The 18,860-nt window shown below is 42.6% G+C and overlaps 1 protein-coding gene across 1 annotated transcript in view; it reads right to left on the reverse strand.

Moving 5' to 3' along the window:
- The window catches only part of NLRP5 (NLR family pyrin domain containing 5), a 30,740-nt gene extending 12,632 nt beyond the window's left edge, over positions 1-18,108 (reverse strand). The window contains exons 1-7 of the mRNA XM_022584838.3: positions 17,771-18,108; positions 14,839-14,916; positions 9,835-11,431; positions 8,639-8,806; positions 4,750-4,914; positions 2,814-2,984; positions 57-227 (exon numbers count right to left, since the gene is read on the reverse strand). Coding sequence (XP_022440546.1) covers positions 57-227; positions 2,814-2,984; positions 4,750-4,914; positions 8,639-8,806; positions 9,835-11,431; positions 14,839-14,916; positions 17,771-18,059 — 2,639 coding nt within the window. The 5' untranslated portion in view covers positions 18,060-18,108. The remainder of the gene's footprint in view (positions 1-56; positions 228-2,813; positions 2,985-4,749; positions 4,915-8,638; positions 8,807-9,834; positions 11,432-14,838; positions 14,917-17,770) is intronic.
- Between the last annotated feature and the right edge of the window lie 752 nt (positions 18,109-18,860).

Genomic DNA, 18,860 nt, shown 5'->3' on the forward strand with positions numbered 1-18,860 from the left:
TTTCTGCTCTTTGTAATAAAGCTACGAATCCTCGCAGGGCAGCGAGTTGGACTCACATCAGCCTCTGTAGACCACAGTTGGGAAGTTTCACGGCTCGACACAGCAGATTCATGCCTTCACTCCCCAGGCTGTTTCCTGACAGGTACAGGTGTGTCAAGCTCTGGTTCTTGGTGAGAGCCGAGGCCAGATCCTGGCAGTCAGTGGCTGTGAGGCCGCAGTTCCCCAGTCTGCAAGGAGAGAGTCCCAGAAAGGCAATGATATCTATTCTTAGATTTCCATCTCTCCCTCCCTTGCAAGGAAGGGAGAGAAAGGTCACCCCCATAGCTGACACGCCCTGGCAGATATCTGGTGATGTCACATCATGTCTGTGTTTAACTTGCAAACTCAACTCCAGTGATTCAGTCCCCAAATTGCACTCTGAAAGAATGAAATAATGCCATCTGCAGCAACAAGGATGGACCTAGAGATGGTCATACTGAGTGAAGTAAGACAGAGAGACAAATATCATATGATATTGCTCATATGTGGAATCTTAAAAGAAAAGATACAAATGAATTTACAAAACAGAAATATGACTCACAGACATAGAAAACAAACTTATGCTTACCAAAGGGGAAAGGTGGTGGGGAGGGATAAATTAGGAGTTTGGGATTAACAGATACGGACTACTATATATAAAATAGATAACAAATAAGGACCTACTGTACAGCACAGGGAACTCTACTCAATGTCTTGTAATAACCTACAAGGGAAAAGAATCTGAAAAGAATATATATATATGTATATACATACATATATATACCTACACACACACACATATATATATATATATATACCTGTACATTTTTTATCTGAATCACTTTGTTGTACACCCAAAACTAACACAACATTGTAAATCAACTGTACTTCAAATCAAAACAAAACAGAACAAAGCAAAACAAAAATACTACTCTAAATATCGTGGGTGATTAAATCTTCCATCAACCACCATGGGCAGCACCTGGGCAAAGCAAATCTGCTCTCTATCTGGCTGTTTTACTGTGGCGTGAGGTTTTGCAGAGATGGGTGACTTCCCTATTTAGAAGGACTTACATTTAATATACCGTGACCCATAGATATAAACTAGATAGTCCACCACTTTAGCAAAGCTTAAGAAGCAACAGTACTTGAAAATGAGAGTTTAATAGTACTTCTCTCATGGGATTGTGACAAAATTAGATGAATTGACACATCTGACATGCTTAGAGCAGTGCAGTGCCCATAGCAAGCACTTCCACTGTATTATTGGTGGTGGTTCCTTTCGATGAAGGAAGGAAATGCTTGCTGGGTTGGACTTGAAAGGGATCAGGACAGGCCACCTCAAAAATATGCTACTTTGACTTAAACAGTATTTTGAGCTGGAGGCAATTAAGAAAAGTCAGACACAGGAGGAGCTCTCTGCCCTCCACCTATCTGCCTGAAAGCAGGGCACACATTTCCCCCACTTCCTGTACCAGGGAAAGAACAACCTTTATCACAGAGATAGAGGTGGCACTGAGGCAAGTCTTCCTATAACGCTTATTTTCTATTAGTTTCCCCCATTTACTTCCTAGTCACCTTCCCATAATTTATCAGCCCATAGAAGCCCCAAACCCCTTTCCTTTGTCTAGTCACTTCTCCACAATTCATTACCTTTTGTTAAAATGGTATATAAGCTCCTGAGTCTAACTGCTTCTTCGGGTTTTTCACTTTCTTTCCGTGAAGGCCCCATGCGCGTTAAAAAAAATTAACATCAATAAAATTTGTATGCCTTTTCTCCCGCAAATCTGTCCATTGTCTGTTTAATTTGCAGGCCCCAGATGCTGAGCATAAGAGTGTAGAATAAAGTTTTTCTCCCCCACCCCTCCACAGGTTGATGGCCAGAAGGTATGTTGGCTTCCACTGTGATTTTTTTTTCCCCCTTCTGGGCTTGAAAGGGTAATTAGTGCCACTTGGTTTTCAACTTTTGCTCTGATTCAGAACCAAACTCCCACTGAAGGAGGATGCTCCTGCCATGGCACTCTTTGGGAATGGTGGGGAGAAACAACCTTGTCCGAATTGTGGGATGTCAAGGAGGAAATTCCCAGGTAACAGAGCAGTTCCCTAGGTATCAAACGGGAGCTCAGAGTTTAGTTGTGCCTTTTATTCCCTGTGTGCCCTGAGACAAGAGACTTCCCTTCTTCTAGATTCTGTTTTCCTTATCAGCAAGTGGGAGGAAAAAAATCCCAGCTGGTAGGTTTCTTGTGAAAATGATGTTAACGGGAGAGAACACTTAGCACAGAGCCCGGTGGTTGAGGATAGACGCCATAGACGTCTATAGACGTCTATAGATGGTGCCATAGACGGTGCCATAGACGGCAGCTGAACCACAATCCTACGTCTCTTTGGGATTTTGGCATTGGAGAAAGTTTCAAGTATATAGTACAGTGTTGTTAACTATAATCTGAAAGCTGTATGTTAGATCCCCAGAACTTATTCCTCTTATAACTGGAAGTTTATACCCTTTGACACATATCTCCCCATTTCCCCAACTCCCAGCCTCTGGCAACCTCCATTCTACTCTGTTTCTTCAAGTTCAGCTTCTGCTCTGGTCTTTTATATCCGTTTGGAGTCAGTAGCAAAGACATAGATGTTAGTTTTTGGGTCTTTCTCCAACCTCCACATTGGGCTCTCCCATGAGGTCCCATCTCCCATTCTAACCCTCGGCTTACACATCAGCCAGTTCCCCTCCCTTTTCCCCCATGACTTGGATGATCTCAAGAGAAGATAACTCTGGTGAACAGAGTTCAACTCACATAAGCTTCTGCAGGGTGCACTGTGTGACCTTCAAGGCATCACAGAGAGACTTTATGCTCCGGTCCGTCACCTTATTTCCTGCCAGGCTCAGGGATTTCAGGCTGATGGACGTAACAAGCATTTGGGCGATCACCTGACAACAGGTGTGGGTTAATTCACAGTGATCCAACCTGCAGAGACAGGCAACGGGAGACACATCCTTACCTCTTCTCAGAAGCAAGCCATTTCCCCTCCTTCCCCGCACGGCAGCCACTCTGTCCATTTGGCTGGTTCCTGGATGCTGTTTGCTCTGGCCTGAGGGTCTAAGCATTTGCTGTTTCTGTTTGCAACACCCCTTCTCATCCCAGCCCCGGGTCTTTTTGTGGTTCAATTTTCCGTTCACTCTCCAGAGTGTCATTTCTTCTGACCAAGTGGGTCTCACTACCTTCCTTAACTATGCCTGCCCTGCCCTACCCAACCCCATCCTCTTGCTTCAGTATTATTTTATTCATAGCAATTATCAAAAGCTGACACCTCATATATTTATCTGACATATAACATTGTGTAAGTATCAGGTGTAACTTGATATATTTATACATTGCAATATGTATACATTGATTTGATACATTTATATATTGCAATATGATTGCCAATGTAGCAGTAGCTACAACCTGTATCACATCACGCGTTATCATTTCTTTTTTTTTGTTTTTGGTGGGAATAATTAAGATCTAGTCCCCTAGCAATTTTGATGTTTATAATACAATACTGGGGCGTCTATAATCATTAGACTGTGCATTAGATCTCCAGGACCTATTTATCTATTGGCAAGTTGGTACCCTTAAATAGTATATCCTCTAGGCCTGATGTGTCACGTAATCTGCCGTTTTGCAAGTAGCTTTACCATCTGAAACATGGAGATAACCGCTACCAGTCACAGTGGTGCTTGTGAGGATTAAAAGAATAAATACCGCAGCCAGGCATTGCTCTAATGGTGCAAACCTGTTCTTGCTTTTACCTGGATGCAGAGTTGGACTACATTTCACAGCCTGCCTTGCAGTGAGTATGATCACACAACTGAGTTCCTGCTAAGAGAAATATGAGGGGAAGTGATCTGAACCACTTCTGGGTCAGGTCCATAAGACCTCCAGGTTTCCCCAAGCTCCCTCTGCTTCTATAAGCAGACTGCCTGTGCCCAGCAGGGTCTTGGAAGCTGTGTGTTAACAGTAGGACCTGGGCTTCCCTGGTGGCGCAGTGGTTAGGAATCCGCCTGCCAATGCAGGGGACACAGGTTGGAGCCCTGGTCCACGAAGATCTCACATGCCGCAGAGCAACTAAGCCCGTGCACCACAACTACTGAGCCTGCGCTCTACAGCCCGAGAGCCACAACTACTGAGCCCATGTGCCACAACTACTGAGCCCGTGTGCCACAACTACTGAAGCTCGCACACCTAGAGCCCGTGCTCCACAACAAGAGAAGCCACCTCAAGAAGCCTATGCACCGCAGCAAAGAGTAGCCCCCGCTCACCGCAACTAGAGAAAGCCTATGCGCAGCAAAGAGGACCCAACACAGCCAAAAATTCATTCATTCATTCATTCATTAAAAAGAAATATAATGTTATATAAGTTTCATATATACAAGTCAATGTACCACAATAAAAAGATGTTTTAACAGCCTAAATAAAATTGGTTTCTGCCAGAAAAAAAAATTGAAAATTACTTTGTTCTTGTGGTGAAATATACATAACACAAAATTTACCATCTTAACTTTTCAGTGTACAATTCAGTGGCATTAATTATATATACACTGTTGTGTAGCCATTGCCACCAACTTTATCCAGACTCCTGATTCTCTATAATATTTTATCAGCTTTCTGTGAATGATTATTTCAAAATAAAAAGTAAAAACAATAAAGCCCTGAAATCCGCAAAGCAAAAACCATACCCAGGACTTACCTCAGAGACTCCAGCAAACAGTTTGGGTGCTTTACTGCTTCACATGCCATCATAACATCTCTATCCTTCAGGTGAGTGCTTTCCAAGTCCAGGTATTTAATATTTCTGTTGATAAGAGTTAGCCAGAGGTGACGGAGACCAGGGGTAATCTGGGCACCTGTAAATCTACAGAAGAGGAAAGAAAACACTAGTTAGACATTTGGGTGACATTTGGTTGTATCCTAATGTTTCCTTCTTGCTCTTTCTTCCATTTCAACTCTGATCTCTCATTATTTGCATTTACAATTACCCCTCAAATAACGTGGATTTAAACTGCACGAGTCCACTTATACATAGATTTTTTTCAATAAGTATATAAAAATATATATGTAGAACATTGTGTGCAAAACTTGTATTGAAGTGGATAGCCTATCATTACACAGGAATAAGGGGAGTGGTATTCAGTATAAAATTAATGTGTTTGTTTTCTCACTGTTTTATAACTTTGCTTTCAAAGAATTGCATTACTGTACAGTCTGCCTTTCTCTCTCATAATTGTAGACACTGTATCAGCTGATCGTCACAGGTAAGTGTTTTTTTTAAAAAATGTAACTATGTTTCCAATACTGTATTATGAGTATGACTGTAATATGGATGCCATAAAAATTTTATAATGGGGCTTCCCTGGTGGCGCAGTGGTTGAGAGTCCGCCTGCCGATGCAGGGGACGCGGGTTCGTGCCCCGGTACGGGAAGATCCCACATGCCACGGAGCGGCTGGGCCCGTGAGCCATGGCTGCTGAGCCTGCGCATCCGGAGCCTGTGCTCCGCAACGGGAGAGGCCACAAGAGTGAGAGGCCTGCGTACCGCAAAAAAAAAAAAAAAAAAAAAAAAATTATAATGATTCATTCATTAGTGTACAGGCTAGGCTACCATAAAGCAATCTTATTGCTGCTTCTTCATTATCTATGCATGAATCATTACACCTGTAAATAAATATGAATTTCTTTCACATTATATTTTCATTTTTGATGTCCACTGTTACACGTATGTATATACACATATGTATGTTATACATATAACATCTAAAGTATTTTGTATCATATAATATTGATGGAGATGCTGACAAATGATTCCCCTTATAAATAGAAAACGTCAATTTATGGTATCAATACAGCACTGTAAAAATGTACTTTCTCTTCCTTATGATTTTCTTAATAACATCTTTTCTCTAGCTTACTTTATTGTAAGACTACAGTATATAATACATATATAAATATGTATTAATTGACTATGTTATTGGTAAGGCTTCTGGTCAACAGTAGACTATTAGTGGTTAAGTTTTGGGGGAGTCAAAAGTTATGTTTGGATTTTTTTTTTTTTTTGCGGTATGCAGGCCTCTCACTGTGTGGCCTCTCCCGTTGCGGAGCACAGGCTCTGGACGCGCAGGCTCAGTGGCCATGGCTCACGGGCCCAGCCGCTCCGCAGCATGTGGTATCCTCCCGGACCAGGGCACGAACCCGTGTCCCCTGCATCGGCAGGTGGACTCTCAACCACTGCGCCACCAGGGAAGCCCTATGCTTGGATTTTTGACTGCATGGGGCCAGGGCTTGGCACTGTTCAAGGGTCAAAACAATTCCTGCATTGTTCAAAGGTCAAAAGTATTTTATTTTAAAGTAGCAAATACTTGAGTACCTATGATGCATCAGGCACTGGGAAGAGTGTATTAAACAAATGCTAATATTCTGTGCCCTATGGAGCTTAACCTATCAGGGAAGACATTCAAAAGAGGCAAAAGAGTTATGCATAAGAAAGCTAAAAATAGAGCTACTATAGGATCCAGCAATCCCACTCCTGGGCATATATCCAGAGAAAGCCATAATTCAAAAAGATACATGTACCCCGATGTTCACTGCAGCACTACTTACAATGGCCAGGACATGGAAGCAACCTAAGTGTCCATCAACAGATGAATGGATAAAGAAGACGTGGTACATATATACAATGGAATACTACTCAGCCATATAAAGAACAAACTAATGCCATTTTCAGCAATATGGATGGACCTAGAGATTATCATACTAAGTGAAGTAAGTCAGACAGAGAAAGACAAATATATGATATCACTATGTGGAATCTAAAAAAAAAATGGTACAAATGAACCTATCTACAAAACAGAAATAGAATCACAGATGTAGAAAACAAACTTATGATTACCAAGGGGGAAAGGGTGGGGGAGGGCTAAATTGGGAGATTGGGACTGACATATACACACTACTATATATAAAATAGATAACTAACAAGGACCTGCTGTATAGCACAGAGAACTCTACTCAATACTCTGTAATGACCTATATGGGAAAAGAATCTAAAAAAGAATGGATGTATGTATATGTATAGCTAATTCAATTTTCTATGCAGCAGAAACTAACACAACATTGTAAATCAACTATACTCCAAAAAATTTATAAAAAAAGAATGAAATATGTTATAGTTCATTAAGAATAGAGCTACAGATATCTAGCCAAGTTCAAGTTGAAGAAAAAAGTCAAATGTCAGACTGTGCAATGTGATATCATTTGGATTAAAAACTTCATATGCCACTAACTATTTATAATTGCATGGAAAATTTATGAGAATATGTGAAAGTAATTAGGCAAACAGGAAGCTGAAGAGGCATCAAGGGACTTACTGAAAATCCTTTGTACTTCTTGAATCTCTTTACCATTATCATGTATTAGGGTTGAATGACAAATAGTGATGACATGGATTTTTTTTTTTAGAGTTACTGTTTTTTCTTTTAACATCTTTATTGGAGTATAATTGCTCTACAATGGTGTGTTAGTTTTTGCTGTATAACAAAGTGAATCAGCCATACATATACATATATCCCCATATCCCCTCCCTCTTGCGTCTCCCTCCCACCCTCCCTATCCCACCCCTCTAGGTGGTCACAAAGCACCGAGCTGACCTCCCTGTGCTATGTGGCTGCTTCCCGCTAGCTATCTATTTTACACTTGGTAGTGTATATATGGATGCCATGGATTAAAGCAAGTGACAGGGTGTAACAAGAGCTTAACATAGGGGCAGCTAGTGGGGAGGGATTCCCGAGGGAAAAACAGTTAAGATAACAGCTGACAGAGAAATCAAGTTTGGTGTAGGACTTAAGGTGAACAAGGCATTATTCCTTATTCTGGGATCACCAAGCTCCTTGGCTCAGCCCAGTTTAAGGAAACTAATTTGGGAAGAGATAGAAGTGGCCACAGGAGAGGAAAATGTTTGCAGCCGAGAACTTGACTTGGTCTAGTCTTGAGTGTCACATGTGCTTCACTTGGTCCTGGAGGGAAAAGTAGAAATAGAACCTTTGTTGAAGTAGAACAAGCCCTTCATTTCCTGTTCTAGGTATCTGGTAAGTACCCTGGCGTCTCCAACAGACCCAGGAACTTATTGGGTTGGCCCAAAAAGTTCATTTGGGTTTTTCTGTAAGATGTTATGGAAAAACCCGAATGAACTTTTTGGGCCAACCCAATATATTGGATATTTAAATATTTGTTACCTTATTAGCCTAAAAGCATTAAGGACTGATTTAAAGGCTCTCACAGATCATGCACTTTGATCTTGCTATTGCCTCACGCTCTACCATTTATTGAAATGAGCCTCCCTCACTTTTCCCTCACTAACAAACTCCTATTCATCCTTCAAGACCCCGAGTAAATGAACCCACCTTAGTAATCCCTTCACCAGGTCTTTAGTCATTCCCCATCCTGTGCTTTTGGGAACTTGGTTCCTATACCTTCCATGGCACTTATCCCTCCAAATACATTTTATAGATTGGTCTTCCTCAGTAGGTGGGAGAGGAGAGCCATGACACAGCCAGGCAAAAGGGCATGTGCAAGGGCTGGGAAGTCTTACATCAGATTCTGTATTTTACATGTTGGCTGCCTCAGCTTGATGCAGAGGGTCTTCATGGCCTCTTCACTCAAGATGCTGCCACTCAGGTCGAGCTGTCGTAGGTTCGGGTGGGTGCTGAGCACAGAGCAGAGGTGTTCCCAATGCTCATCATAGGTCTTGATCTTCAGGCTATGTTGGAGAAGGAAATAAGCATTTGCTTCCACAGGATGGATTTTAACATGAACAACTGCCCCAGAAATGCCCGGGGAGAGAAACCAGTGTATTAGGGCGGGACAGGGATGGTTTTAGAGACTCTGAGGCTAGTGTAGCAGATCTCGCCTCATGCTCTGGAGAAGTGCTCTCATAACCACCTGCCTCCTGAATATTTCGACACCCATGGGGCACACCTCCAGCTCTCGAGTAAGATTTGTGCTTAAATTCTAGCTCCCCCTTGAATGTCAGAGGGTGCAGCCACTACTGAAAACAGTATGGAGTTTCCCCCCCAGATTAAAAATAGAACTACCACATGATCCAGCAATCCCACTTCTGGGAGTATATCAGAGAATTGAAATCAGGATCCCAAAGAGATATTTGTACTCTATTATTCACAATAGCCAAGACATGGAAACAACCTAAGTGTCCGTCAGTGGATAAGTGGATATAGAAAATGTGGTATACACACAAAATGGAATATCATTCAGCCTTAAAAGAGAAGGAAGTCCTGCCATTTGCAACAACTGGGATGAAGCTAGAGGATATTATGCTAAGGGAAAAAGCAGTAACAGAGACATGCATGATCTCACTTACATGGAGATTCTAAAAGAGTCGAATTCATAGAAGCAGAGTGTAGAGTGGTTGTTGCCTGGGGCTGGGGGTGGGGGAAATGGGGAGATGTTGGCCAAACGATACAAAATTTCAGTTATGCAGAATAAATACATGCTGGAGAGCTAGTGTACAACGATGTGCCTAGGGATAGTAGGTAGTCTTAAGTGTTTTCGCCACACACACACACACACACTCTCTCTCGCACACACACAAAGAAAATGATAACTATAAGAGGTAACGGGTATGCCAATTCGCTTGTTGGTGACGATTATTTCAGGTATATCAAAACACCAAGGCATACATCTTAAATATATGGAATTTTCATTGGTCAATTATAGCCCCCCTCCCAAAGATGGAAAGAAAAAAACGAATTGCAGAGATAAGGTACTCACCCTTGGGGAATGCTGGGCCAGGCCTCAGCAAATTCATGCTTTGGGACCTCTCTGACATCCAACCGAATTTTCCGTAAATACTGGCAATGCCGGAAACAGAAAGAAGACACTATTAAGTCCATTGGCCGGTTCAGTGGAAGCCACACTTCTTGGAAGCTGTTCAATGCCGAGCGAACAAACTCGTCATCCTGTGTCTCAAAAAGACAGTAGAAGGCGTCAAGGAAGTCTAGCGGGGCAGTGGTGTTGGTGTGTTGACCCAACAAAGAGATCCAGTGCAGAAGCCTCTGCTTTGCCACCAGGGGGACAGGAGATCCCAGGAGGGTTCCCAGCGCCCCCATCACCTCTTTGCTCATGAGGCCAAACAAGAACCTCTTCATCTGGACCAAGTGGACGTTGAAGTCGATTTGCTTGAGTTCCATCAAACTCTTTACATTCTCAGTGAACAGAGGGTAGGGGTCCCCCTCTCCTTCCAATCCTTCCAGGACATAGTACAAGGCAGCAAAGAACTCCTGGAGGCTGAGGTGTAAGAACATGTAACACTCTTCACAGCGGCTGCCTTGGAGAAGGATGCTTGTGTGAAACAGAGCGGAGAGCTCAGGTTCCTTCAGTCCGTGAATGCCCAGGTCATCACTGTAAAACACGAACTTCGTATTCCACACACCTTCCACAGCCATCTGGCACAAGCCCTTCAAGGTGACTCTTTCTTCCTGACGCAGACAGCTCCTGACTGCATCTTTTGGAGCGAGCTGATGGAACACGAATGAGGCATACAAGCCCGTGAGAGTCTGGCAAGTGATGGAAAGGCTCTTTCCTGGTGCCTCTTGCAGGTTGAGCGCCTCACAGACCAGGGAGCACACGACGGACACCTGGCACTTGTCAAACACCTCATGGTTGCCCACTACTGAACGCAAGGTTTGCATCTTTTGATGTTCATGCTTCATATGCTCAAGAAGCAACTGCATCCTTTTTTCCACTGAGAGTCCCCCAACCAACAGGTAATGGGGAGACAGGAGCACGGACTGGAGCTTTTCTATGCCCGAGTCTCGGACGGTGATGATCAGGGAAGACTCAGGAAGCAAGACTTTCTTCAGAAGACTGTGCATCAAGACGGACACGGGTTGCTTCTCCGCCCAGTCTCCAGAGAGATTTGAGTCATCGTCTTTGAAGGCGAGGTCCAGGTCCTCAAATCCATCAACCACAAACAAGAGCCTTTCTGGTTGGGACAGGATCTCCTCCACCTGGACCTGGGTGTCTGGCCACTGCCTGGAGATTAACTCTGCAAAGCTGCACTCCCTCGTCCACTGTACCTCTCTGGGATGGAGGAAAAAGACATAGGAGAACAGGCCCTGGTAGAGCTTACCTTGTGCCCAGAACAGCAGGATCCTTCTGGCCAGAGCCGATTTCCCGATTCCCGCCTTTCCGTGTAGAACCACAGTGAGAGGCCGGAAGCCCCCCTGGTCTGGATTAAAAGCCCCCAACAACACGTGCACATCTGGACAGTCAGAGGCAAATTTTTCAAAGCTCTGGTGTGCATCCAGCTTCGTGGAGAATTTCCTCATCACGTGACTCTTATAGTCTTGTTGGTCATTTCTGTGGCCTGAGTCGGACAGGAGAGAAGAAGAACGAGATAGAGAGTTTGAAGAAAGTCCGGATTTTAGTAAAAAACTAGCAAAAAAGCAAAACAAAAACTGCAGACCTAGTGGATCCTAAGTCACACAGCCTACAGCTGTGGGTCTTTTGTTTCTTCCTAGCAACGTACATATAACAAGCTCTGTCCCTCGTATGAAGATCACTTCCTCAAAGTTTACGGATGCTCTGCAAAATAGCTCTGTGTCCCTTTAACCTGATTTCTCTTTCCAGGACTTCATACCTGATAGGTTACATTTTTGTTTGCTTATTGTCTGTCTCCGGCAATGGATTCTGTGCAGGGACTTTGCTACTTGCTACTGTATCTTCAGTATTTGTAACAGTGCCTGGTGCCCTGTGGACACACAACTACGTATTCACTGAATAATCTACACTGAACATGCCTATGTGGTCTCTGAAAGACAGAGAAGCTTGGGGGAGCTGAGGATGTGTGCGTGGCCCTGCGTTCCAGACCTCGGGGTGGGCGTGCACATTCAGTTCCAGCCCAGGAGTCCCAGGCTACTGTGGAGAAACAGCTCCATGTGACAGGGGATACTGCTGTTTACGGGGAGGTAAGCACAGCCTTTGAAGTTAGACTGGTATTGCCTGGAACTCGAAGCTCTATAGTGTCTGTGATTTGGAACAAGTTGCCTCATTTTCTGGACCTCCATTTCCTCACCCATAAGATGAGATGGACATCTTCTTCAAGGGCTGCGACAAATATTTAAGGAACAAAAAGTGCATTCGATATTTATCGGCACGGGGCTTGGCAAAGATGAGCAATGGCCACTACTATCATTACAAAGTGTAATTCTTTCAACCTTACCCTCTTTATTTTATTCCCGACATTTGTCATAAATGGCAATTCTTTTATGTGTTTAATTATCTAGCTCTCAGCTTCCAAGGTGAGCTCCATGAGAAAAATACCTTGTCATTTTACCTCCATACCTGTAGCCTCTTTAACAGTCTCTGACATCCAATAGGTATGCACTAACATAAAAAATTAGATGATCATACTGTGTGAAGTAAGTGGGACAGAGAAAGACAAGTATCATAGATATCACTTATAGGTGGAATCGAAGAATGGATACAAATGAGCTTCCTTACAAAACAGAAGGAGACTCACAGACCTAGAAAAGAAACTTATGGCTACCAAAATGGGAAATGGCGGGGGGGGGAGGGAGAAAAATATACACACTACTATATATAAAATAGGTAACTGATAAGGACCTACTGTATAGCACAGGGAACACAATATTCTGTAATAACCTATATGGGAAAGAATCTGAAAAAGAAGAGATATATATGTGTTACTGAATCACTTTGCTCTACATCTGAAATGAACACAACACTGTAAATCAACCATACACCAATATAAAATAAAAATTAAAAATATTAAAAATTCCTATCCTGTCCCTTACATTTGCTGGTACTACCATTATCTTTAAAAAAAAAAAAAAGAGAGTAAGACTCTCTCTATACATGTGCATGAGACAGTGACTAGCCCTACATAAAATATCTACACAAAAGTTCTAAATCTTAAACTTCATTGTTCTGCATCAGGAAGGTCATGAACAGATCTGTATTAAACCCACAAGCAGCAGACCCTCTGAGATCTGAACAAGGTCCATTTGCTGAGGTCACACTGATGTATTATCTTCCGTCAAAAGGACAGACTGTGCTCCTGGGTTGTAGGTTTTTGTAGAGGTAGAGGAACCCCAGAAATAGAGGCTGCAGTTGAATTCAACCCTTCTTTGCCTCTTCCTCAGCCGCTTTTTCTTTTTCTTTTTTTTTTTAATTGAAGTACAGTTAATTTACAATGTTGTGTTATTTTCAACTATATAGCAATGTGATTCAGTTAATATATATTTATATAAATATTTGTATATATCTATATTTATTTATATATATTTATGAGTATCACATATTCTTTTTCAGATTATTTTCCATTATGGTTTATTATAAGATATTGAATATAGTTCCCTGTGCTATACAGTAGGTACCTGTTGTTTACCTATTTTATATACAGTGCTGTGTATATATACAATGGAATATTACTCAGCCATAAAAAATGAAATAATGCCATTTGCAGCAACATGAATGGACCTAGAGTTTATCATATTAAGTGAGGTAAGTCAAAGACAAATATCACATGATATCCCTTATATGTGGAATCTAAAAAATGATACAAATGAGCTTATTTACAAAACGAATAGACTCACAGACACAGACAACAAACTTAGGGTTACCAAAGGGGATACTAGGGGTCGGGGGGAGACACCTTTTCTTCTTCCATGGATTTGATGATCATGTCTGTACTTAAGAGTTCCAAATATTGCTCTCTAGTGCTGATCTCTTCCCTAAAAATCCAGGATCATATGTCTAACTCACTACCTTAAAGGGACCTCAAATTCAATGCACCAAAAACTCATTTCAGCTTTTACCTCTAACCAAAAACTTACTCCTTCTGGTAAGTTTCCTGTAAATTATAATTAGAAAGAAGCTTCTATTTCTGAACTTACCTTGGAACAGATATTTGGCTCATTCCCTTATACAGAAATCTAATTTTAGCCCCACATCATCATTCTATCGTAGTTTTTCATCAATAAAATGGGGATATTAATACCTCCCTTATGAGACAGGTGTAGGATCCCACGACATAATCACAAAATGTGAGAACAGCGCCCGGCCCATGGCAAGTATTCTAGAAATGTCGTCATTGTTGGTATTTGTTTCTACCCATTCCAAATGAAAATGGACAATACTGGCAGCTATGAGGTTTTCAAATATTTGTCCAAGAAATGATTAAAGTAACCCACACCTGCCAACATAAGTTATGTTGTACAGATGGAATAAAAGCCCAGCTTGAAGTGATTTCAGAGTTTGAAATTTACTTCATTGACTTTCGGGACTTCCTGGTGGTCCAGTGGCTGAGACTCCATGCTCCCAAATGCAGGGGGCCCAGGTTCAATCCCTGGTCGGGGAACTAAGATCCCACATGCCATGCCACAACTAAGAGCTCACAGGCTGCAACTAAGATCCTGAATGTGGCAACAAAGATCCCATGTGCCACAACTAAGACCCTGTGCAGCCAAATAAGTCAATCAATCAATCAATATTTTTGAAAAAAATCATTGACTTTCCACATCACCATCCACCAGGTTGTCTAAACAGAAAGGTGGGAGCAATTCCTGAACCTCTGTTTTTCTGAAACCCTCAACACCAAATTCTACTAGATATATCTACCCCATAACTTACTGAGATATTACTATCTTAGATCTCAATAAATATTTTTCTGTGATAATTTCCTTATACATAAATGTTAATAGCAGCATCATTCATACACATCCATTTTCCACCCCCCTCTCCCCCACTAACGTGGTACTTCTTCCATGCTTGGACCTTGGTCCGTCTTTGTTGGTGTAGAATGTTCTGGTATTTCAGCCAGTAAATATTCTGCAATAGAGAGTAGATGAGATAATGTCTCAATAAAGTCATGGCAATTCCCCAAATCAGGGATGAGCACATCCTCTGCCCAAATTACTGAGGGCAACAAAGACTAGTCTCAGGACCTCACAGTTTATTCCATGACTAGTCTGAAATGAGAAAAATGGAGACAGACCCTCAAATACCACCAGCACAGTGAAGCAGCAGAGATTTATAGTAAAGACTGTCTGATTTTGAGCACGTAAATGTACATTTCAGTCCCATTTTTGCTGTATGATCCTGGGTAGGTCTTATAATAAGACAGTATATTATGGTTATTAAGAGTTAATTGTCAGGGGCTTCCCTGGTGGCTCAGTGGTTAAGAATCCGCCTGCCAATGCAGGGACACGGGTTCGAGTCCTGGTCCAGGAAAATCCCACATGCCGCGGAGCAACTAAGCCCACGTGCCACAACTACTGAGCCTGCGCTCTAGAGCCCGCGAGCCACAACTACTGAGCCCACGTGCCACAACTACTGAAGCCCACGTGCCTAGAGCCCGTGCTCTGCAACAAGAGAAGCCACTGTGATGAGAAGCCCGCACACCACAACGAAGAGTGGCCCCCACTCGCTGAAACTAGAGAAAGCCCGCGTGCAGCAACGAAAACCCAAGGCAGCCAAAATAAATTAATTAATTAATAAATTTAAAAAAAGAGTTAATCGTCAAGAGTCATCTTAAACACCTCTCTCGAACATCAGAATAGTTAGTTAACTACTCAGATGCCTGTGAGTTCTCCAAATAGAGGTACCTTCAACTCATAAGCTCTAACATTGACCAATCCTCCCTCCCCCTCCCCCATCTACTTGCTGCAAAAATCTCTTCCAGTATTTCCTGGGATGAGGCAATGGAACCCCATCCACCCCGTCACTCATGCCAGAAACTTGGGTATCATGCTTGATCCCATATTCTCCATCTGCATTTAGTCCTCAAAAACTGTTGTGTCTGCTTCCGAAATATCTTCCAATTCCATTTCTACTTTTTCTTTAACTGCCATCATCACCCTAGTCCAAGCCGCCTTTATTTCTCCCATGGGATGCTAGAATGGACCCCTAACTGGTCTCCCCACATCCACTCATGACTCTTTCCAGACCACTCATGACTTCAGCAACAATGTTGAAATGCCAGTTTGATTATTTCTACCCCTACCCCTTTAAAACTATTTAATTGCTTATGCTTTGCTATTAAAATTATTTTCAAGATGCTGTCTGACTTCTAGACTATCTTTTTTTTTTTTTTTTTTGCGGTACGCGGGCCTCTCACTGTTGTGGCCTCTCCCGTTGCGGAGCACAGGCTCCGGACGCACAGGCTCAGCGGCCATGGCTCACGGGCCCAGCCGCTCCGCGGCATGTGGGATCTTCCTGGACCGGGGCACGAACTCGCGTCCACTGCATCGGCAGGTGGACTCTCAACCACTGCGCCACCAGGGAAGCCCCTAGACCATCTTTTTATCTTCATCTCCTGCCATATTCTCTCCAATGCTTCATGGTCTATCCAACCTCTTTCTTTGTTAAAGACTTCATAATGTTGCTCTCTTTTGGTCAGAATGTTCTCCTCTACCCAATTAGCTTGGCTAATTCCTTTTCTTCATTTTTGTCTTAGCCTAAACCTTACTTCTTCTAGGAAGTGATTCTAGTCTTCACATATTTTTCTACACCATCCATTTAAAAAATTGCCCATTTATCCCTCTTCCCTATTGCATTGCAAGCTATAAATCTCTGGCACACGATACACGAGAGTATGCAAAATGAATGTTAAAGATACGCAAAATGAATGTTAAGTAATTTTTGTCACATATTAGGTCATGAACTTGGTCAACTTGTGTAACTTGGTAGAATCTATTTTAGCTTCTGTCATGGGGAACCTATTTTTTGGGTGAGTTTGAAAATCAACAGCAGAGCGACATGACAACTTCAACATGGTATTTAGACTGGGGTACTGATTGGTAAACACCAACAATTGTTTTAATTTTATAACCCTTATTTCCTGTGAATAATACAAATACGTTTTCCACCCAGGGCTTTTTTGAGGCTCCGAAGGGATAGCTTCTGTTCAAGTCCTTTGCAGCTACAGCTGATGAGCTACATATAGGCATGTAATACCTGTAAGTCTTTAGGGCCAATCTGATTGCTTACACTTGGGGCTCTTCGTTAAGTTTTTGTCCACAGTTGAGGAGACAATTCCTCCTGATGAAGGAGAGCTATTATTTTTTTCTACTAAATACCTTAAGATAACTACACAATTTGATCTAAGTACGTTGCTATAATATGGGCACCAACATTCTGAGGAAGGTCAGTCCTTAGAGAAGTTCCTTGAACCTTAGTTCCTCAGTCTGGGGCAAGAAATAAGGGAGATGCCCACTGTACAGCCATCAGTGTTCTCAAAAAATGAGTGAAGCTTTGTTAACCACTTTCTATACATTATCTTATGGAACCTTTGCAACAGCACAGATAAGCATCACAGTTACTGCTCCCAGATGTGGAATCCAGGGGTCAGAGTAGGAAAAATTTGCCAGAAGTCATACTTGTGGTGACACCAGAGCTACACACTTCTGACTACAAATCCCATCTACTAACTGTGACCAAATTCTGTCCAGATAGAAGGTTTATCTACCCCTGTCTTCTCCTTCATTGTTTCACAGGCTGGAGATGACTCTAGCTTCCAGCCAGGGAGGTTGACCAATGAGTGAATTAGCTCTCCTAGTTCAGACTCACGCTGTAGAGGTGGACCCCCTGAGAGAACAATGATACCTTTCCCATTCCCATGGGAACTTGAGGTCACCTCCCTTTTCTCCTACCCCTAGATCTGCCCCAAATCTGTCTTACTCACTTTTCATCTCATCCCTGGCCATCTCTGAGAGGGCCGACAGGCTCATCTTTTCAAAGATGTCAATGGATAGCTTCCAGGCAAAAGATTCTTTATAATGCTCATGCAAGAGGGAGGTGAGCTGTTCCGAATCGGCATTATCCACTTCAACCAGTGGAAAAGAGCAGGCTGCTGGTTCCGAAGCGCTTTCCTTTAGTAATGCCTTAAATATCTGAAACTCTTCTTTGTGTAGCTGCCTGAAACACCATTGCAGTCCATAGCTGGAAAAGGAGGATAATTTGGCCTCTCCCATCTTAACGCAAGGCTGAGAGCTCAGGTTTTAATGGAGAAGTAGATTCTTTGGTAAACGAAGCAAATGGGACCTGTTGGAAAAGTGACACGATTCAAAAGAGAACCTTGCATCAAATTCTCAAGTTTGTACAACCAGCCTCAATGGACTCACCAGATGGAATGACATTCTCTATTCCTTTTGTGAAAGATACTGAGAGAAGCCCAATTAACAGGTAACAATTCTTCATAGACTTAGAATTACTTGACGCCGTATCTATCTTGTTACCAGAATATAAGCTCTGGGATATTTTACTGCCTGTATCCCTAGTTCCTGAAATAGCATCTGGCACAGAGTAAGACTGAAAACACTTGCCAGTGAATGATCTTGGCTAACAGGCCAGACTCAAGGGAATTGGCAAATAGGTTCCCACCACTTACTGAAAATCAGTCACACAGTTTTTAGATCAGTTGATTCCGGTTGTGCCTGTTAACATAACATTCAATTATACAAACATAGTAAAGATTTTTGGTATAAAAGTATACTGATAGGGCTTCCCTGGTGGCACAGTGGTTAAGAATCCACGTGGCAATGCAGGGGACACGGGTTCAAGCCCTGGTCCGGGAAGATCCCACATGCTGCAGACCAACTGAGTCCATGTGCCACAACTACTGAGCCTGTGCTCTAGAGCCAGCGAGCCACAACTACTGAGCCCACGTGCTGCAACTACTGAAGCCTGCGTGCCTAGAGCCCCTGCTCCACAACAAGAGAAGCCACCGCAATGAGAAGCCCGTGCACCGCAACGAAGAGTAGCCCCTGTTCGTC

This window comes from Delphinapterus leucas, chromosome 20 (assembly GCF_059928025.1).
Source record: "Delphinapterus leucas isolate spDelLeu-1000000601 "Yukka" chromosome 20, BTC_Dleu_Yukka2, whole genome shotgun sequence".
NCBI classification, from domain to species: domain Eukaryota; kingdom Metazoa; phylum Chordata; class Mammalia; order Artiodactyla; family Monodontidae; genus Delphinapterus; species Delphinapterus leucas.